Here is a 22,395-nt window from a genome sequence, read left to right as displayed (position 1 = left end):
ATGTTTCTTTCATTACTTCTTATTAGGTAAACGTAATATCAATTAATTCATCACATTACTGATGTTCACTTTTAGCCTTTCTCAATCTTTTTACATTGGGGAAACACTTAAAATAATCTTAGGAATCACATAGAATTATTATATCTACAGCTTATGTTCCATCAGCTTGATCAGTAAGTTGTAGATAAAATAATTTATTGATAATTGTCAGTCTTTTGAATAGAGAATGTTGTCTGTGGATCTGTTTGTATTGGCAAGTTCATTAGTCCCCTCTTTTTGTGTGATTACTTTTTCCCACAAAGTGTATCTCTTCTAAATACAAGTTAGTGGACCAGGTAGAGGGGTTCCAGTTTTTTGTCTTTTACTTTACTACGTTGTCATTTTTTCCTTATTTAAATGGGCCTTACCATAAATTTCTATATGAGATCCAAATGCAAGAATACTTTTCCCTTCATATTTAAAACTAAAAGTGACATTTTAGCGAACTTTTCTTGGGGGAAAATACAACCCCCTGTTAATTAAGCTTAATTTACTTTCTTTGAGACAAATCTCTTTTATCTTTGCATCAATTTTACGGATTCATAAGAAATGTAATAAATTTCACATAACTAGCTTAAACCAAAATGGGGCTTAATTTTTCTTAATATAGGCTCAGCAGCCTTAATTTAAATAAAGGTTGTAAATTGATTTTAATATTCACGGCATGAAAAATTTTCAACAGTGTTGAATAGTAAAGCTACTCAAACCATAAGCCAAAACAATATGAATAAAAATATTGCCTAGACAGTATTTTATAAAAGACTTGGAGAAGACATTTCCTTATTCAGTGATATGATCTGGCTCAAATGTAGGCCTATGAGTTAGGAAAGCCCTTCTTTTATTAGGGTCATATATGCATAAAAGTGTTTTTTTCATCTAAAAATTATTTTTACTTCTTTATTGTGAATTTACCTCTTTACCTTTTTAATGTAAAAGTTATATTTACCTCAAGTGCTTTTTTTAATGCTTCACAAATATCAATATAGGGTCAAACACGAGTTAAGCCAACATGTATAAACTTTTTTATCCAGCTGAAATGAGAGTGTTTCTTAGCTTACTCTTGATATTCATTGAGTAAGAAAAAGATTGTTTGAATATGTGAGAGGTTGAAAACTAAGCATAATATTCATTGGTTTCTTGTGAATAGCAGGATATTCTTTTCTCCGCAGAAACCCAGAACTTGTCTGGAGCAGATCAGTAAGTAAAACTCATCTTTTATAAAACTGCAGCTCTTCCTTTTCCTCAAGGCAAATTTTCATAATCAGAAGATTCAGAAAAAGAATTCTGCCCAGTGATCCATTTGTGTTGAAAAGGAAGAAAATCAGTTGGTTTTTGTTCTGTATCTCCACGTGATTTCCAGTAAGACTGAGACTTGATGATATATTTCTTTACTTAAGCCCAGAAGCAGTGGAAACATTTCATGATCTCTTTTTTTAACGTGATGTTTTCTGAAAGTTCATTTTCCTTTTAAATCCAAGTATTTTGTCCAGTGAAGTCTAAGCATTGTCTTCATATCTGACTGAGACTGAAGAGTAAGTGCTACATTGGCTGGTTTTAGCTATTCTTTCATCTTCAGAATATTCAACAAATTCTAGCCTTCTGTTGTCTTAGAAGGACCCCTTTCAGCTCAGATACCCTGTTGAGAATTTTTCCTCTGCTGAGCCACTGACTTCTTTATATAGTAGAAAAAATTCTTTAAACATTCTGTAGTGAAATGACCTTTGTTTAATGAAGTTAACCATTTTGTAGTGTCTTATTTTGCCTCAAGGGTTTTTCACACCAGTACATAGATGGCTTCTGTGTCAATTCAGATCCCCAGAGAAATAGATCAAGACAGGTGGATAGGTAGCCCCTAATCAGAATTGGCGATTGGAGGGGCGCCTGGGTGGCTTAGTTGGTTAAGCGTCCGACTTCGGCTTGGGTCATGATCTCGTGGTTCGTGGGTTCGAGCCCCGCGTCAGGCTCTATGCTGACTGCCAGTTCAGAGCCTGGAGCCTGTTTCAGAGTCTGTGACTCCCTCTCTCTCTGACCCTCCCCTGCTCACGCTGTCTCTCTCTCTCTCCTAGAAATAAATAAAACATTAAAAAAAATTTAAAAAAAAAAAAAAGAATTGGCGATTGGAGCATTCCCACCATGCTCATTCATTTGCCAGGAGAAGAATTATAGACATGATGGCCAGGTGTGAATGTTGCAGCAGATTCCAAGATGAGGTAGCTGGTGGCTGTCAGGCAGCTGTGGTCTTCATAACAGGGTCTGTTGAAGGGATAGCTGAGCAGGGCACCATTGTGTCCACCCTCCTTTATCCCATTTGAGCTTTGACACCATACTGCCATATGAATACCTTTCTTACCCTGCTCATGTTTGATACCTTCACCCAAACAGATGTTCTCATTCTGCCCTGTCTTTGACCTGCTGGGCTTCTTCATTATTGGATCACTCCTTACTTCAGGTTTTGACACCAGTGCTGGTTCACCTTTCTTTTCTCTTACCATCCCCCACATACAAGCAGGCCCTTCTTACTCTTCTTAAATTGAACCCCCTCTACTGGACTGCCATCCTGCCTCCCACATATATACCTAACTTGCCTGGTTCCACCAAATGGCCTTAGGATTAGATTGTGGAGGGAAGGGATAGTAGAAGGAAGAGGAGCAGCCACCAGGTTTGTTACATGTGCAGTTGACTAGAATATAGTACTATTCACTGAGACAGAGAAAAGAATAGAAGGATCTAAGAACTAATTTGGGCTGTGTGTATGTGTGTGTGTGTGTGTGTGCGCGCGCGTGCACGCGTGTGCATGCAAACTGGTTTGGATTTTATGATCATGAATTTGGGGGTGGTTGTGAGACATCTTGGTAAAATTAATAGACTTTAACAGAGGAGTTTGACTTGAGATAATAGAATTGATTGTCATTAGCTTCTATGTGATAGTTAAAACCCTAGGTTTTAAAAAAACTTCAGAGAAAGAAGGAGCTAGCAACAGAGAGCAACAGCAGTGCTCAAGGAGTGATACCAAAAAAAAAAAAAAAGAATGATACCAAAGGAAATTAAGGGACAAGAGAATTGTAAAGAAGTAGGGGTGCTTGTTCCATAATGTACAAAGCTATAAAAATGAAAAGATCCAGTTTAGCAGCCAGTTTAAAATTTAGTTTTAATGGAGTAATTGCAGATTGCAGAGGTAGAAGTAGAGTTGAATGGGAACAAGGAATTAAATTTGGCCAAAACAAAAATATATATGTTAAAAAACAAAAAAATACAATAGGTATTGTAATGTGAACTAAGAAATAGTGTTTCATGTTATTTCTGGTAGATATATATGATTGATGAGCCATCTGGACTTAAATCACTGTTCCAAACCATAAAATTTAATGAATATTTGCTGCTCACACGAATACTTACACGGTGCTCCCCATATTGTTCATTTTGTGTTTCTTTTGTTAATCTACATTGCTAAGGACCTGTTCAGCCAATTTTGGAATCCCTGGAAGATTTTCACCTTAAGTTACATCTTTGGTTTCCTGGTTAACCACAGTATAAGCCGTGTGGAACTAGAATTACCCAACAAATATTGTGCTTTTGAAGTATCAATCTTTTTAGTCATGTATATGTTTTTTTATAGCTTGTATTAAATAAAATAACAAGAAATTTGATTAAAGGAGAAAAATGATAAAATAAATAAGTGTTAAGGCTAGATTTATACTGTTAGTTTAAAAAATACCAACATGTAACATATTCAGTACACCTTTTAAAGATATGTTTAAAATAATTGATATTGTGTTTGTGACCTGGCTTGAAGTTCTTTGGTGAAAAAGAATCCGTATAATTGCCTTTAAAAAGATTTAATAATGATTTACTCACTAAAAAACACTTTGAGCACTAAGCTGAACATTTATGACTTTGGGTAGGTGCTGAAGATAACTGTGATGAAAAAGGAAAGTCATTTTCCTGAGGAAGCTTAAATTCTAATGGGAAGAGACAGATAATACATGAATGGATGGATAGATAGATACACTTACTATATTGCAGACACTATTCCAGTGCTTTTATACAGTGCTATGAAGAAGAGTAAAACGGGGGTGGGGGGGGGAGAGGGAAGGGAATATAATGAAAAGGAGTTATTATTTCATTATTATTTTTAAAATTTTTGTAATGTTTTTATTTTTGAGAGAGAAGTTTGAGCAAAGGAGGGGCAGAGAGAGAGAGGGAGACACAGAATCTGAAGCAGGCTCCAGGCTCTGAGCTGTCAGCGCAGAGCCTGACACAGGGCTCGAACTCACAGACTGTAAGATTGTGACCTGAGCTGAAGTTGGACGCTTAACTAACTGAGCCACCCAGGTGCCCCGGGAGTTATTATTTTAAATAAAATTATTAGAGAAAGTGTCATTGCTTAGAGGATATGTGAACTGATCCCAAAGAAAGTTTTGGGCAGAGCCATATGGATATATGGGGGAGAGCATTCAGGCAGGGGGAGTGGCCAGTGCAAAGGCTCTGAGATAACAACATTATTTTCTTCATGAAGAAAGAACAAGGTTAAAAAGCGTAGACTAAAATAAAAAATAACACAATATAAGCTCATAGTGGTGATGGTGTGTTTAGATTATTATATAGACAGGCAACCATAAAAATCGACATTCTGAGTGAAATGGCATTGTATCATGTATTCCCAGAACTGTTAATCAGTTTGGCTATAATAATTAACAAGTAAAATATTAACTTGGAGTATATATAGACTTCATAAGTATGAAGTTGGAGTGTTGGTAAGTGGTGTGGCCAGAAGAGGGCTCCTGGTGATTAGGGAAGCTTCTTTAGGATCAGGGAAAATCCTAAACTGCTTGCTGAAGGGGATTCTAAGCTTTGAGTTATCTTTTTGATCATCAGTACAGTTTGGTTTGTTTTCCTGTGAGCTACATCTTCAAGCTGCTTCTTAAATGACTTTGTAGTCTAATGGATCATACCCTGCCGTGTAATTCTAAAAATGTGAAAAATTCTAAAAATTTCACAGTCATTTGGAGGCGTTGGCAGTTTGCTTAAAGTCACCCCTTGTTTTAACTAGTGTTCCTCAGTTACTTAGATTTAAAGGTAATTTGAAGGTTAGTGTTTGCCTTGGAAACATCTTTTGAGGCTTATAGTTCTAGTTCACTCTTAAGACAGGTTTTCAGAGCTCAACTTGTTTAACACATGAACTTGCCCTCTTTGATTCCTTTAATCATCCTAAAATAAGTTTGAATGGTTTTTAAATAATCAAAGATTTTTGAAAAGCAAGGTTCATGAGAAACTAGTTAAAAAGTTTCTGAGCAACTAGTTTAAAAAAATAGCACTGAAATTAGGTCTGAAATGTCACTAAATTAACAAAGTATAATGATTAAAAGTTACTCACTGTTTTTTAGGAGTTGGGTAAAAGTCCTGGAGTAATTCTCTTTTATCACAGTAACCTTATTTCTGAATTTTTTTGAAAAGCAAAGTTATTATACTACTTCTCCTTCATCCTAGGATGGAACTGACTGTAGAGGCATCTCTTTCTTCAGACATCCTTAGGTTCATAATTCCCTGGACTTCACACTGTAGTGAAAGATGCTGCCAGAAGAACCCTATTCTGCCCACTGTAATTACAAAGGGAAAAGTGATGATGCCATTCTCTCTTTTTCTTTATATAAAGTATAACTAGATTTAATATAGGCTATCTGATCTTTTCATTTATTTGAGAAATTTAGTGATGAATATCTATTAGAGCTTTCAATTTCTTTGATAATTTATCCTTTGTTATATATCCAGAAGCCACAATTGGTAATGCTGTAGCTTCTTCATTGGTATCTCAAAATACTGTGTGAATCTTGCATTGCAAGCATTGCTCTGTCTAAAGGATTGAGATAAAATAGGTACTATTCATGCTCATTATTTGCAGATTCTGTATTTGCAAATCTGCTTATGCACTACAGTTTATTTTTGACACCAAAAAGCAATGTTCATGATGTTTTCAGTCATTTGTGGACATGAACATGCACAGGGTAGCAAAAAATCACTTGGCATGCACATTCCCTTCTGAGGTCAAACAAAGTGACTCTCTGCCTTCTTGTTTCAGCTCTCATACTGTAAACAAGTGTCCTTTTTATGGTCTATTTAGTAAAATATTTTTCACTAAAAGCTTTTCATTGGTGATTTGGCCGTTTAAAATGGTCTCCAGGCATAGTGGTGAGGTTCTGTCTAATGTCATGATGTGCCTTATGGAGAGCATAAGCTAAACTTTGTTCAGGAGTGAATTTATAGTGCTGTTGACTGTGAGTTCAAGGTTAATGAATCAACAATATGTGTTCAGTTCATGTCTTTATTTAGAAGTATACATATGAAAAGGTTATATATTGATCAGTTGGCCAAAATGTTGTGACCAAGGCTTGCAGGAACTTAACACTGTGTTTCCCCTAGGAGCAGTGGCTCAATATTTGCGGTAGCGATATAGAACACAATTACTGTCAATAATGACAATGGACTGTGTTTAATTAAGGGTGGTGATTTATAGAGATTTTAGGTATCTGAAATATTTCATGATTCCCTCTCTCTAAGCCATTGTTTTAGGTTTGTTTAAATACATACACACATACAGAATTATTTATAATATAAAATCTGATTTTTTTTCATGGGTTCTGGTTGGGTTAAAAGTCAGTGATTAACTTGTAAAGAAACATTTCTAAACATTATTCTCTAGAAAATTAAAATGTGCCAGAAGCATATCGAGTGTTCAGTAAGTATTTGTTTTAGAATAATAATCTTTGGGCATTGGAGTGATTCTGGTTTTGGAAGTCTGGGTATCAGTGTTAGAGAATAATATTCTTAGGATTTTGCCATATGTAGTTAATGTAGACTGAGGCATGTGAAAGAAAACACAGTTGATGTCTATTTCTGGTCCCTACTTTGCTTGAAGCTAGCTGGAAGCTAGCAATCTTGAGAAATTTACTTAAATCCCTTCAAGCTTCAATTGCTTTGTCTGTGAAGTGAAGAACATTTTCAATTTAAAATTTCTATGGTTTTCTTGACTTTGAATCATTTCAACTCTTCTCATGCCCAATTGTCAAGGAAATTGGGTAATTTAATATCAAAATATATTAGCCATCAGATTTTCTTTTCCTGACTTCCAAGTTTGGTCTCACTAGTTATAGATAAAAACATGTTATGTATTTGATATATCTTGACATTATATACTTCTACTGGTAAAAAGAAATAAAAGCATTTCTGGATTTTACACTGATTTTTTTTTTTAGGATACAGGATCCTGTTTGTTGATGTTAGTGTTTCTTACAGGTTCTAATTACAGAATTAGAATTTTAAAAGTGAAAGTGTGCATTTTTTGTTAATATTTTATTAGCTCTTCCTGTATGGCAGTTTTTAAGTTTCAGATCACCTTTTTTTTTTTTTTTTTTAATGTTGGGCTTTATAAACTGTTTTTAAAAAGATCCCCCATCATACGTATTTAGTTGATTCTGATTTCCTATTACTTATTGGATGAATGTTTATGATTTTAATTAGTTCATTAGCTTATTTAATAGATTATTATTAGAATGAACTAATTTCCTGTAAATAGTAGATTTTAAAAAGTTTTTTTGTTTATGAATACCAATAGAAAATGAAATTTTCATTCCCATTTTCCCTTTTCAAACTGGGTCAGAGTAATCCAGTCTAATATATATATTACTTGGACAAATTTTTATATAAGCCTGTCAGTTAGATATTTTTAGCCTCTTCAAATATTCTGGGATTCCTCTCATCTGACTTTTAGCTGTGTCATTGTATATTTTATATTGGCTGTGCTTTAAATCTGATTCTTTTACTTGGATTTACCATTTTTGACCAGGTCTATTTGTAAGAATCTGTATTATTTTGAAAGCTATCTCTATGCTGTGGTTGTAAATACCAGTCAATTAACTTTATTGGCTTAAAGTAAGACACTTTGTTCTCTGTTCCTCCCAATATAACACTAAAGTTACAGAATAGTAGTGATTTGAATTTTTATTATTCATAATTGGTAACAGAAGTGTTCACCAATGACCAATACTAGTACTTTTTTAGAAATGCCAGTCATAAACTTTCTATTTGTTGATAGGCTGACTGCTGACCAGTAGTCTCCTCCCTACTTTTCGCATATTCTTTATGATTAGTTTTATGACCTTTGTTCTTTCACCTTTGAACTTTATGAGTTGCTTTTAATATGGCATTTAACCTGTTTCAATCTCTTAAAAATATGCCTGTTAGGTTGGACACACGAAGGGCAGTTGGTTAGGTTCTGCCTTATCCCAAGGCATTGACCCTGGTATCATGCTCTTCTGTGCCTAAACATCCAACTGAAAAATGTTTTGTTAATGTTAGGAGAGTTGACTTTAGATACAGTTACTAAAGCAAGATTTTGATTGTTTGAAGGAAACCTATGAATAGTAGATTTACCTTTATGTACATTGGGATACTATATTTATTCATTTGTGTAGGTCAGTGTTTTTCAGCGTGTTATTTTTAATCTTCCTTTCTCTAGTGTTTTCATAGTTTGTCTTCTAAATATACTAGCCAATAAGATTTTGATGACCTTTATTTTCTGTAGTTTTTTATTTAAAAATTTTTTTGGTAGAAAACAACAGATATGTTTAATCTGCTTTTCCAAAGACCTGCTTTCTACCTCAAATAGAAATTTGGCTATTGTGCTTATCTGAGTTGTAAATAAGAACCACTTGACTTTTTAAAGCTGTATTTAATATGTATTACATCATGGTTTATTGATTATATTTGATCTTCAAAATCTCATGCACCTAGGAAAGTTTCCTTCTTCTCTCCCTAGAGGACTATTTTATACCTCTTTCTTCAAATTTCTAACACTATTCTCCCAAGATCACTCTGATGATGATGATGACAGTAACGACATTGCTTCCTACTTTAGAAGGAAAAAGGAAAACAGTAGAAGAAATGAGTAGGAAATTTCCAAAGGCTCCTACCTCTATAAAAAACCACTATTTCCAGCTATTTCCACATTGAAAAATATGGTAAACAGAAATAAATTTAAAGTACTGTAATGCCACACTTCTTTTCTGTCTTTTACCATACATGAAGTTTCCATTTTTTTAACTAAAATTAGTCTTCCAGTTTTGAATTCTTTCTCATCATCCCCTTTTAATTACTTAAGAAGAACATCAGTTTAATCAGATTTCTACTAACGAAACTCCTATTACTAGTGACTTCCATGTTACTGAATCCGGGGGTCCGTTCTTTCTGTTCATCCTACTTGATCTGTTGTCACCAGTTGAGGTTTAAACTTTGTCCTCTGGGTATGCTTTCTTTACTTGAATGCTTTGAAGATACCACCCATTCCCAGTCCTCCTTATTAGTTACCTTTGTTGGTTACTCTTCTCTTTGAATGTTGGAGTGCCTCATAGCTCAACCGTTGGAACTCTTCTCTTTCTATACTTACACTTCTAGTTGTAATTAGAATTAAAGAATTTTCCCCCCACACTACAGCTTATTTCTAGAAAGTGTAGATTATAGAAAATAAAATGAAATATTGGTATTTTAAAACCATCTTTCAGATTTTCAGACCTCATTTCAAAACTTGCAGAGAGAACTGATGCACTTTGGAGGATCACCATCTAGTGGCAAGGGTTGGAAAAATAGATAAGACTGTTTTAATTTTTTTTTTTAACGTTTTATTTATTTCTAGGAGAGAGAGAGAGAGAGAGAGAGACAGCGTGAGCAGGGGAGGGTCAGAGAGAGAGGGAGTCACAGACTGAATCAGGCTCCAGGCTCTGAGCTGGCAGTTAGCACAGAGCCCGACGCGGGGCTCGAACCCACGAACCGCGAGATCATGACCTAAGCGAAAGTCGGACGCTTAACCCACTAAGCCACCCAGGCGCCCCGATAAGGCTGTTTTAATAAAGACCATTGTTATATTATGTAGTTATTCTTAGGCATGATAGAAGATGGATGTTGTATTTCTTTTATCTATAAGCCTACAAAGATATTTTTAAAAGGAGTTTTATGTGAACTTGGGCAGTGTATTGGCATTATTTTATATAACTTCAAACATGTCCATATAGATATCTGCAAAGGGTGAAATTTAAGAATGACCATTATGAAAAGATTATATATCAGATCAAATTTCAGCATCTATAAAACAAAAGCAAATGTGTCTGATATTTAACATTTGAGAAATGCAGTTAAAAAATAAATTTTAGATGCTTATAATACCACCACCCAAAAGCAGTTTTTATTTTGAAATACTGTCTTTATGAAGTTTAAAAATCATGTTGTGATCATATAATTTCCCTTAGCATTAATATAAACATCCATGTCCTCACAAATTTTTAAAAAATGAACATTGTGTTTAGGGATTGCACTATATATCCCATCTCATGGATTTCTTTTCTTGAACATTTGGGTTTTGATTATTTTTACTTACATTTATTTTTATTTTTTGCTTTTGTGGATAAAGCTGCAGTGAGCCTCCTTTGCATAATTTTTTTTTCTGTTTTAGGATTACTTCCTTAGGATAGATTGCCAGAAGTGGAGTTACTGGGTCAGAGGGTATGAACTTACAAACTTTTTTCCTTTTTTAAAAAAATAAAAATAAAACTTTTTTTTTATTTGCTGTCCATTCAGTTTATACTCATTGTGAAAAATGAAAATCATAATGAATTATACTTCGTATCATCAGAAAACTGTGTCTTAAGGCAAGGTTCATTGATCAGAGAAGTTTGGGGAATTCCTAAAGTAAGAAGGCCTTTTTATCTTGGTTTACCTCAGCTTTTCCTGAACTTAACTGAGCTTTGAGTAATTTTTTTATGATATACTTCATAACATTTTCTGGAAGCTTTACAAAAGATATCATTTATGAGCTGAACTAAAATTGAAAATCATTTTATTGGTTAAATTATGTTTTGTTGGTCAAAGCAACTAAATTATAAAGCTTCATTCTAAAATTGGTTTTTTAAAGATTTAAGCTGTTTACTATGTGATTTTTATGTTTGTCTTAATAAAGTGTCATAAATTTCTACATTTTAAACTTTATTGATTTCTAAAGAACATCTTAATGTCTCAATAGCGTCAAATACTTTATAATCTTTAATGAAATTTGGAATATAGACCTAGAACATAAAAGCGGAAGATGATATAGTCTATACAAACCTTTTTCTCCCCCCACCCCCATCTTTCCCTACAGAATGTGAAATCCTTTGCATCTTCTGATAGTCTAGCCAAGGTCCAAGAAGTAGCAAGCTGGCTTTTGGAAATGAATCAGGAACTGCTCTCTGTGGGCAGCAAAAGACGACGAACTGGAGGCTCTCTGAGAGGTAACCCTTCCTCAAGCCAGGCAGATGAGGAGCAGATGAACCGCGTGGTGGAGGAGCAGCAGCAGCAGCAGCAGCAGCAGCAGCTCCGACAACAAGAGGAGGAGCACACTGCAAGGAATGGTGATGTCATCCGAGCAGAACCTAGACTTGGAGACCAAAGCAACTCCCAGCAAGGACAGTTGGAAGAAAACAATAATCGATTCATTTCGGTAGATGAGGACTCCTCAGGAAATCAGGAAGAACAAGAAGAAGACGAAGAACATGCTGGTGAACAAGATGAGGAGGATGAGGAGGAAGAGGAAATGGACCAGGAGAGTGATGATTTTGATCAGTCTGATGACAGTAGCAGGGAAGATGAACATACACATAGTAACAGTGTCACAAACTCCACTAGTATCGTGGACCTGCCTATTCACCAACTCTCCTCCCCATTCTATACAAAGACAACAAAAGTGAGTATATCTGGTCTGCTGTTCCCTGAGACGTTTACTTATCCATATTCATCGTAATGAAACTGTCCTCACAGTCTTTGTCATTACAAAATTCATCGTCAGATGTGTAATAATAAAATGAACTAATTTTTGTTTTCCATAAGGTATTAGAAACAGAAATACCGATATGGGACAGTCTTATTACAGAGGGAAGGTAATTGATCTTATTACTATGAACAATCATTAATATCAAATTTTACCATAAATTTTATCCCTAAAGTGGGAGTTAGTGGTTTGTGTGCAGCAGAGAGTATTGTAGTGCAACATGATTTTTGTAAATCAAGTCATAAAGAACTTTTTTTTATTTACAAAATGCAGCTGCTGGGGTGGGCTGTGTATTCACAGGCGTTACTCCAGGGCGCAAGTTATTGTCGAGTTTTTGCCACTACTTGCTTTATTAGCAGTTTTTGTTTTCCTTCCCATTCCTAGAAGACAGCTCTGTTGCATGTGCTTTCTCATCTCATCCAGTTAGTGGTACCCCATGGAGTTAGCCATAGTCTTGTTTCAAAGGGTAGACAGACTCCTGTCTAAACCAGAGAAATCTTACCAACTCTGTGACTTGTTGATTAATCTAGTGCTAAGAAAAACAATTCCATTGGATACAGTCCTTTGTGGCTATGCCAGAAATTAAGGACTGAAGTATATAGTCAGTCATACTATCTATCATCTTTGCTACTAGATAGGCAAGGAGGTCCTGAAACATTGAAGTCTGTTCGAGATGGAAGGAGGAAGTGATTGGGCAGCTGCAGGAAATTTGGAATTGCCAATGCTTGTTCTTTGGGATGGCATGTGGGCTTCTTTCCTCAATATATTCCTGGATACGCCTTAAAATTGTGGTTATGACAAGGGGTGGGGATTGTAGAGGAAAAGAAGCAGCATTATTTCTCTCATTCCCCAATTCTGTTGTAGTCTCTCCCATCCTACTCTCCCCCTGCCCCACGCCCTAATCGAATATAATCAAAATGAGATGATGTAGTGCCTGGGTTTTGCTTCAAAATAATACTGAAGGAGAGAAAAGGAGAGGGTATAGATTGGACATGAGTTGTGATTGTTGAAGCCAGGTAACAGAGATTGGGGTGGACATGGTTCATGGGTATTCTTCTGTGTCATTTTTAAAGTATGTTTAAAATAGTCTATAATCAAAACATTTTTAAGTTGTAAAGAATGTGAACATATGTACACACTAACCCTAGAAAATGATAATCAAAGTTGTAAATAGGAGTTTTCTTTACATACCTTTGTTGTTAACTAACTCCTAAGTCAAATAGGTGCTGACTTCTCCTCCTCATTGAATTTTATTTTCTCTGTATTTTGGTGCTTTTGAAATTTCAGGAGATTCAATAAGACATCAGGTACTTTTCTCTAGAGTTAGAATTTAATCAAGATTTTAGGCACTGTTGCTATCTATGGTCTATTTAAAGAGGAGAGAAAGTTAAAAAAAATATAGTCAGAATGAATGAGGTATATAGCACAACTTTTGTCCTCCCCTCCCCTCCCCCCAAGGGTTCTATGCTCATAAATCTTTATGTTTGCATGCCGTTTGGTTCTTTATTTATCGTTTGAAAATTAGATAAAAATCATGAATATCTATGTAGAGTAGACTTATAAGGTAAACAGTTTTTTGGTATAGAACATTTCATTCAAATAATAGCTTACTTTATAGACATTAAAATGAATAATGTCCATAGTTATCCTCTTACTCTTATTTGCTTATTTTTTAATTTCTTAGTGAATCATTGATTTAGCCCATAAAAAATATACAAACAGATGTAACATCATCTCGATAATGTAACTTGACCTGGAATAAAATATATCAGACACTAGGTTTAATGCTTGAATTGCCCTATCATTTTTGCTTAAGGTTGTGAAACTTTAAAGTCTTTATAAAACATGTTTATCCCAAATTTACCTAGCCTGTCTGCAAGTTTAGATTTTATTTAGTTGGTTTGATCTGAGAAGGAGCTGTCTTCAGTAGTGGTTTATATCCATTCTGCCATCTCTTTCTCAAGGTGTTGAAGAAGTGCTTTGAATCTCTGCCCTTAATAGCGATAGCCGGCTTTGTTGGTGAGGTTAAGACCTTTTATAATAGAGTCCACCCAGCTTCTGTCCCCCAGATCTCTTGATCTCTGTCCCGCAAGGTTACTACATAAGGGGGGGAGGGTGTTCTGTCTCTCTTTTTCCTGAGAATTCAAGTGGAAGATTGGGGTTTAGTGTTTCATTGCATTATCATGATTAAGAAAGAAGTTTAATCAAAACTAAGCCTTGTTGAACAATGCAAAGCTGTCAGTGAGTTCTGCTATGTTTTAAATTAAAAACAAGAAAGCCAGCTACACAAAACATATTTTTCCAAAAGGAAAAGTCATTAGATTGTTCTGAAGAAAAACTACTAGTACACAGGTTTGACAGATGCTTTATCTTTTTTTTTACCCCCCTTCAAGATGAAACTGTAAACAGAACTTTTAGGTGTTGTCTTATATAGTTATATAGTTACCCCTTTAAAAATAAAAGTAACAATTTTAAGGCAGATTTTTCTAGTGTCTGGGTCATGAATGCAAGATATTGTGCATCCACACAAGGCCACAGGAGTGGAGTGAGCACTAGCAACAGCAGGGATAGATGTGTATATGTGAGTGAATATCTATGTGTGTGTATATGTATATGTATGTTGTGTATACACTTTTGATACGTTGTTTATTTTGAGGTCATTTTACTTTACAGACATGGCAAGAAGAATATAAACTATTTCACTGCCAAGGCAATGATGCCCTTCTACAATGTAGTATTTCAGGCTTTATTTGGCCCATTTTCCTTTTTCTCTCTTGAAACTCTTCTTTAGAATCATTCCCAGAGTGCTTTATTTTTTTCACCAACATTTTACAGATGTCACCTATTAATTCATTGCTTAAAAAGAAAAGGTCAGTCACATATGTATATAAATCTTTTTAATATAGTAAATAAGGAAATGCTCTCATTTCAAATACAGTAAAACTGTGGATTGTGAATAACTTCTACGAGTGTTCCGCAAGATGAGCAAACATTTAGAAAACACTTTAACTTAACTCAATAAACGAGCAATGTCTTGCAATACGAGTAGTATGTGATGCCAAATGTCACATGATCACAACTCACTTTGATATACAAGTGCTTTGATTACAACATGTTTCTGGAATGAATTATGCTCCCAAACCAAGGTTTTAGTGTATTTTTATTTTGGAGCAGCTTTAAATTTTGATCATTATAAACATAAAACACTTCTACAGACATTACCCTTGCCCACAGTTTCTTTTAAGTCTTCTTAAACTGTGACTTTTAAGAAGAGTAGTGGTATAAGAATCTTTTTTTTTCTTAAATAGTTTATTGTCAAGTTGGTTTCCATATAAAACCTAGTGCTAATCCCAACAAGTGCCCTCCTCCATGCCCATCACTCCCCTTCTCCTCTCCACCACCCCCATCAGCCCTCAGTTTGTTCTCAGCATTCAAGAATCTCTCATGGTTTGCCTCCCTCCCTCTAAGAATCTTTTTAAAATCCCCGTTTTTAATGTTAATATGGGATTTGCCTTCTATAGTTTTATCCAACATATCTTTCAAGTTCTTTTTTTTTTTTTGGCAATTTCTTAAATATACCCTGGGGCCAACTATACTTATTTATTCATCATTCCTGAACATGCTATATATGCAAATATATTATAAGAAAATCCATTTTTGGTCCTTCCTTGCCTTGGTCTTTTCTTCAAAAACATATTGAAACTATTAAAACCCTTAGGACAATCTTTTTTCCCCCTAGTCACCAAAGATTTGTTCATATGGGAACCTATGTAATAATGTGCATTAGAAATTTCAGACCATCTTCATGTTAAAAGTCAAGGGTAGTGGTAGTCAAGAATTGGTATTTATTAAGCCCATATACTGTTTGCAAGTTCCCATGATAGACTAGTAAGTAGAAGTTGCAGAGAGACCAAATGATTCACCCAAAAATGACACTGTAAGTGACCAGAGATTTTAATCCAGATCTGCCATATGCAATGCTGCCCCTTATGGTAGAATTTGGAAATTTTTACTAGATTTCAGCAGAATTACAAGTCTATTTAGGTTCTAGACTCTGGAGTAGGATAGCTTTCTAATACAATGTCACATTTGAAATCATGAGGGCTCAGTTAGGTGGTTTTCTGTGTGTTATTTAACAAAAATTATTGAAGATATAAAGATTCAAAGCTAAAAACGTAACAAGAAGAAATTATAGTGAAATTTGAGATTGGAAAACAGGTATCAATTTTCCATAGTGCACCAAACATGTTATTAACCAAGGGTTTTATGCTGGCTATTTCTGTAAATTTGACTAGTCTGCCCATAAATTCTAAATTCAACTTGTTTCCTCAGATAGGAATGCTCATCTTTTCAGTTTTAACTCCCTCTGTATAGCCTTATATTAAAAAAAAAAAAAAAAAAATTCTTGGCATGCCTGGTTGGCTCAGTACATTAAGTGACACTTGGTTTTGCCTCAGGTCATGAACTCATGGTTGTGAGATGGAGCCCCACGTTGAGCTTGTGCTGGGCGTGGAGTCTGCTTTAGATTCTCTTTTTCCTTCTTCTTTTTCCCCTCCTCTGCTTGTGTGGGGGGAACCCTTGTTTTTTAAGAGATGCCCAGCCCATACATAAGACTCCTTTTACATGTTTAATGCAGAGTAGCAACTCATTTTCCACTAAAACGAAAAGCAAATGAGGTTACCATTAGGCTAAGTCTTTTGTATTCTCCTAATGTTTTCATGAAGAAAACCATGTTTGAGCACCAGTTTCTACTTATTCCATGTCTGTCTTGTTGTCTTCCATCTGTTGTCACATAATTTCATTCCTTAAACTCGAATTAGCCATGTTTTCCATCCTGTTAGATTTCTCCTAGTAGCTAAGCAGCTTTTTTATCCTTTTTGACTCAAGTAAGAAATACATGTCTATTAAAACTGACAAAAGTCTGAGGATTTTTCTTGTTTCTAGGTTCTAAACAATAGAGAGATTTGGCACAAGGATCACTAGCCAATTAGGGGATTAGACTAGAAACAGTCTAATCTAGTTTCTAGTCTACCATCCTCCAACCATTCCTTTGAACCAGAGCTCCTGGGTAACATCTGAAATTTAACAGGCTCTAAATTCTCTTCTGTTGAATGTAGAGTTCTAGAGAGTGATGGCTGCTTTAGGAAGTCCCTAGCCTTGTCTTGTTCTTGCTAAGATAAAGAACTTATATTCAAATTCTGTTAGGTGTAAATACGTCCAGAGACCAAAGAGAGCTATGTAAGGCAGTCATCTTGAATAACATCCACTAGTAAACATAGCCCAATGAATAGAGCCATGCTTCCCACCTTTGTGAAGGAGGATACCATAGAAATATTCACTCTGCCCAGTTTAACCCAATATTAAACACATGGATTTAGGGTGCCTGGGTGGCTCAGTCAGTTAAGTGTTGGACTCATGCCTCAGGTCATGATCTCATGGTTTGTGGGGTTGGGCCCTGTGTCGGGCTCTGTGCTGACGTTGCAGAGCGTGCTTGGGATTCTCTCTCTCCCTTTCTTTCTGCTCCTTCCCTGCTTGTGCATGTGTGTGTCTCTCTCTGTGTCCCCCTCCCTTCTTTCTCAAATAAACATTAAAATTATTTTTTAAAAACTTGAGGAAAAAAACACGTGGATTCACTCATATGTGGAATTTAAAAAGTAAGCAAAGGCAAAAGAGAGGCAAACCAAGAAACAGACTCTTAATGACAGGGAACAAACTGATGGTTACCAGAGGGGAGGTGGGTGGGAGATGAGTAAAATAGGTGATGGGGATTAAGGAGTGCACTTGTGATGAGCACTGGGTGTTATACTGAAGTGTTGAATCATTAAATTGTACACCTGAAAATATCATACTGTATGTTAACTAACTGGAATTTAAATAAAAACTTTAAAAAAAAATAAACATGTGGGGAGGATAGTAGAAGTAGAAGGAAGGGGACACCCTGGAGAAGATGGGTTTTCCCCTAAAATGGTAGAATGAAAAGAGCTTTTCAGATTTGAACTTGAATTCTGATTTTGCCACCTTAATAAGGATTAAGTAAAAAAATATATGTATAGCAAGTAAGTACTGTAGTGTGTGAGACAGGTAGTTGACAAATGAAGGCCTGTGACTTGATTTTCTTTATCTGTCTCCTATCCGTTACCCCTAATCTCACAGAATACACTTCATTCCCCACAACAGAAACCAGTCTTTTGGTATTTTTTAATGACCTTTAGAATTCAGTCATCACATCACCCTCTAGTGGAAAAATATATAAGTAAATAGTTAAGTACTTTAAAGAGTTTACTTATGGATTGGAAACAAACCGTAATAAGCCCATTGCTAATAAAAATAAAAACATGACATAAATTTCCAAGGGAATGCTATTCACAGATCTTCCCAGTTGATAGGTATATGCGATTTCCTTTAATTAGAATTTGTTAGGTTTCTCTAAACTTCATTCTTATAAAGGATGTTTGTTTATTTATTTATTTTTAATGTTTATTTATTTTTTCAGATAGAGAGAGAATGAGTGGGGGAGAGGCAGAGAGAGAGGGAGACACAATCCAAAGCAGGCTTCAGGCTTTTCAGTGCCAGCACAGAGCCTAACACAGTGCTCAAACCCATGAACTTTGAGATCATGACTTGAGCTGATCTCGGATGCCTAACTGACTGAGCCATCGAGGCTCCCCAGAACATCTGTATATTTAAATGCTTTGTGAATCTTACAAATGAATGCCAAAATGAATTTTAGTTTATCATTGATTTCTAATTAATTCTTGGTAGTGCAGTTTAAAAAATATCTGTCAACATTATTTTAAATCATAATAGGTCTAAATGTTAGTCATATTTAAATCTGTATCTATACTGCAAGTAATTAAAGATTATTCTAATTATGGATTTTCATTCTACACCAGAAGAATAGTCTTCCCAGAGAATGGAGAATTTAAAAAAAAATTAATAGTGTTTCATTGGTTTTTGCTGTAAGGAGATAATAAACTTCTGTGATGTATTCACAAATAGTTATCCTCAAAATGTTCCTGATGCAAATTGTTTCATATGTGTATAATTATAATGACCTGATCTGTATCAGTACTCTTTTTATTGGTGATGGGGAAGATGGTATGAAGAGGACAAAGGAGTATGTATATATCATAATGAGTTCTGTTTTCACTTTGCTGCATAACTCCAAAATTATGTCTTGAGCTCTCCTCGTTACCAGTTGTCTCTTGAGCATTGTCATCTGAGTGATCCACTGAATGCTAAATGTACTATTTCTTCATACCAGTTAATAATTTTCCTCCCCAGATTTTCTGGTCTCTGTTAGTATCCTGATTTTCTTCTGCTCATTTGGTGGAAAAATGGTTTGACTTTTTCTTATCATATAAACCTATGGGTCTGCTGAAGAGCTTAACAGACTTGAGTACTTGGTCTTCCATTTACTTACCTCCAGGTGCTTGTAAGGTCCAAATTGGAGAGTCTGTGTTTAAAAATGGTAACAGCATTTTTGTTTAGGTTTCTGTTCATACCAGGCTATAATGCCATGTGCTTGACAGTGAGTTAGCAGTATGAATGATTGGATGAATTTTTTTAAAATGGATTTTTATCTCTGCATGGATTAGTAACCTCAATATAAATATCTGCTGACCAATTTCCTACTAATGAAGTCAAATCCATAACTGGACATTTGAAGAAATCTTTCACAGTGATAACGTAGTGTCTTTGTACCTGATTTCATTTCCATGGATCCACTTGCTTTTAATGATCCCTGTTTTCTCTAGCTGGCCAGATCCTTCAAACCCAGGTCAGATTCCATCTCTATTTTCATAGCTTCTTAGAATTAGAACCGTCATTGAACCAGTTTTTGGTTCTTTACATTACACAGTTCATTGGTATTGCCTTGTGACTCTTGGGTAAGTTTTGTCTTGAGTTGACATTTACTACTTTTATTTTTTTGAACAGTAGAAATTTGATGTATCTGTCTCTAGTGCTAATTTAGGTTGAGAGTTACAGTTCACAAACTGAAATGTGAACAATTCTCATTTCACCTCTTAAGATGTATCCAGGCTAGACTATAAATTATAATTAAGTATGGCATTTAAAGTTAGATTAAAACTCAAATACGAAATATAAAGATAGTTTACATTGAAGAATGTTATAATACAATTAGCCATTCTAGGGTAAGACTCTCCTGAGAAGTTAAAATTCCAGTTTAAGAACCATGTTGCTAAGATGCAGAAATTAATTGAAGGCAACTTCTATAACCATTAGAAATCATCTTTTTGAAGAAAACTTAACAACAGGAAAATGCTTAAAAATATACTGTTTACCAAAAATATAGAATATACTACTCTTAAGTAGTATGATCCTACTTATGAAAGAAACATACATTAAACCTGTATGTGCATAGTAAAAGGCCAGGAAGAAACTACATGTTGGGAATTCCCTCTAAATATCATTATTTCTATGATATATACTTTTCAGAATTTCTCAAGGTTGCTACAACAAGCATATATTACTATGATTTATTAAGAAAAAAACTGTGTCTCCTGGAAACTAGTTCTTATTTTACTTAGTCCTTTGGAATAACTTCCGTAATAATAATAATGCTCCAATAGATTGAACAGAAAGGACCCCTCATAAGGGAGGGCATTATATAATCTCTTCATGAAAATGCAACTGAATACATACAGGAAAGGCAATGGATTCTAATTAAGTGTTCTTTGGGGCGCCTGGGTGGCTCAGTTGGTTAAGCGCCAGCTTCAGCTCAGGTCATGATCTCATGGTTTGTGGGTTTGAGCCCTACATCAGGCTCTGTGCTGACAGCTAGCTCAGAGCCTGGAGCCAGTTTCAGATTCTGTATCTCCCTCTCTCTCTGACCTTCCCCTGTTCATGCTCACGCGTGTGCTCTCTCTCTCTCAGAAATAAATAAAAGATTAAAAAATTTTAAAAAGAGTTATTTGTATAACCAATTCTTCATATCTCTGGAACTCAGGGATCACCCTGGCAATTTTCTAAGGTCAACTTCCCACATTATTACAAGAGTAACAGTATAATGGTACCTCTTTTTGTTTTTAAGACATTTATTTATTTTAAATGTTTATTTTTGAGGGAGAGCATGAGTGGGGCAGGGGTAGAGAGACAGAGGGACAGAGGATTTGAAGTGGGCTCTGCCTTGACAGCAGTGAGCCTGTGTGGGGTTCAGACTCTCAGACTGTGAGATTATGACCTGAGCTGCAGTCAGATGCTCAACTGACTGAGCCACTCAGGTGCCCCAAGACATTTTCTTTTTTTTTTTTTTTAAATGTTTTATTTATTTCTAGGAGAGAGAGAGAGACAGCGTGAGCAGGGGAGGGTCAGAGAGAGAGGGAGTCACAGACTCTGAAACAGGCTCCAGGCTCCGAGCTGGCAGTCAGCACAGAGCCCGACGCGGGGCTCGAACCCACGAACCGCGAGATCATGACCTGGGCGAAAGTCGGACGCTTAACCGACTAAGCCACCTGGGCTCCCCCCAAGACATTTTCTTAATACGTGGTTTCTTTAGAGAGTTAGAGTAGCCTTGACAGCAGTTTTGGCTGTCCATGAAATGTGAATATCATGCCTTTTAAAATCTTTCCAGAGGCAATTTCGGAGTCTTTTAAAACATATTTCTATAGTGTTTTTCTGGGAAGTCACCAGTGTTTTCCCTCCCCTCTCCTATTCCTAACCCCCTATTTCTTCAAACTAAGTAATGTATTTAAACTGCTTAGATTTTTCTTCCTATTTTTAAGTCTCCTGAGATAATATCTGAATGGGAGGGGACCTTTGAGATCACCAAGTCCAAACTTGTGCTTTTGGCTTTATCAGTAGACTTGGGCTTCAAAATGAAGTCGACACAAAGAAAAACTACATGTGAAGTAATATGTTTTTAGACAGTTCTACATGATGACATCTATTACTCTTCTTTGGTCCTTGTTCTTCCTTCTAGAGCAATGACAGCCCTTCTTATAGAAGACTGCTGTCATATTCATCCATAATCTTTTCTCCAGATTGAATCCCTCCGTGAGTTTTCCAGGGTCACCATCCTTGTTGCTCTTCTCTGGACAGACTACTCTTGAAGTGTTATGTCCCATAGTCACTGCGGTGCTGCTGACATGCAGTAGAGCCATACTGTCACCTGTTCCTATTCTGAACCTCATCAATATAATGAAAACAGCATTGGTAATGATATTAATAATGATAATAAGCCATTTATTGGACACTACTATGTGTTAAGAGACTGTAGTACATTCTTTCCCTATAGAATCTCATTTAATCTTAACAGTCCTGTTATGTAAGTTCTAATTTTTATCCCCATATCATAGATGAGAAAGAAGAGGTAAAATAATTCATCCCAGCCAGTCAGCTGGTCAGTAGTAGTGGAACTAGGATTTGAACCCAGATATCATTCTGGGTGCAGGTTATACTTTTGTTAAAAATTGAAAATTCAGTGAAACCGTTATTTTGGGAAGAGGTGGACTGTTAACTAACCCATAAAGGTACCAACCTAACAT

General features: G+C 35.5%; 1 protein-coding gene across 2 annotated transcripts in view; it reads left to right on the top strand.

Moving 5' to 3' along the window:
* FBXW7 (F-box and WD repeat domain containing 7) overlaps positions 1 to 22,395 on the top strand; it is a 228,665-nt gene that overhangs the window by 124,282 nt on the left and 81,988 nt on the right. The window contains exons 1-2 of one of the 2 annotated variants that reach the window (XM_039234353.1): positions 10,552 to 10,587; positions 11,222 to 11,803. In XM_039234353.1, the coding sequence (XP_039090284.1) occupies positions 11,291 to 11,803 (513 nt within the window). In that variant the 5' untranslated portion in view covers positions 10,552 to 10,587; positions 11,222 to 11,290. Of the gene's footprint in view, positions 1 to 10,551; positions 10,588 to 11,221; positions 11,804 to 22,395 lie in introns of those variants that run through there. The other variant, XM_039234352.1, reaches the window with a different exon arrangement.

This window comes from Hyaena hyaena, unplaced genomic scaffold (assembly GCF_003009895.1).
Source record: "Hyaena hyaena isolate Hyena2069 unplaced genomic scaffold, ASM300989v1 scaffold_89, whole genome shotgun sequence".
In the NCBI taxonomy this organism is placed as follows: Eukaryota; Metazoa; Chordata; class Mammalia; order Carnivora; family Hyaenidae; genus Hyaena; species Hyaena hyaena.
This window is presented reverse-complemented; position numbering and strand designations above follow the sequence as displayed.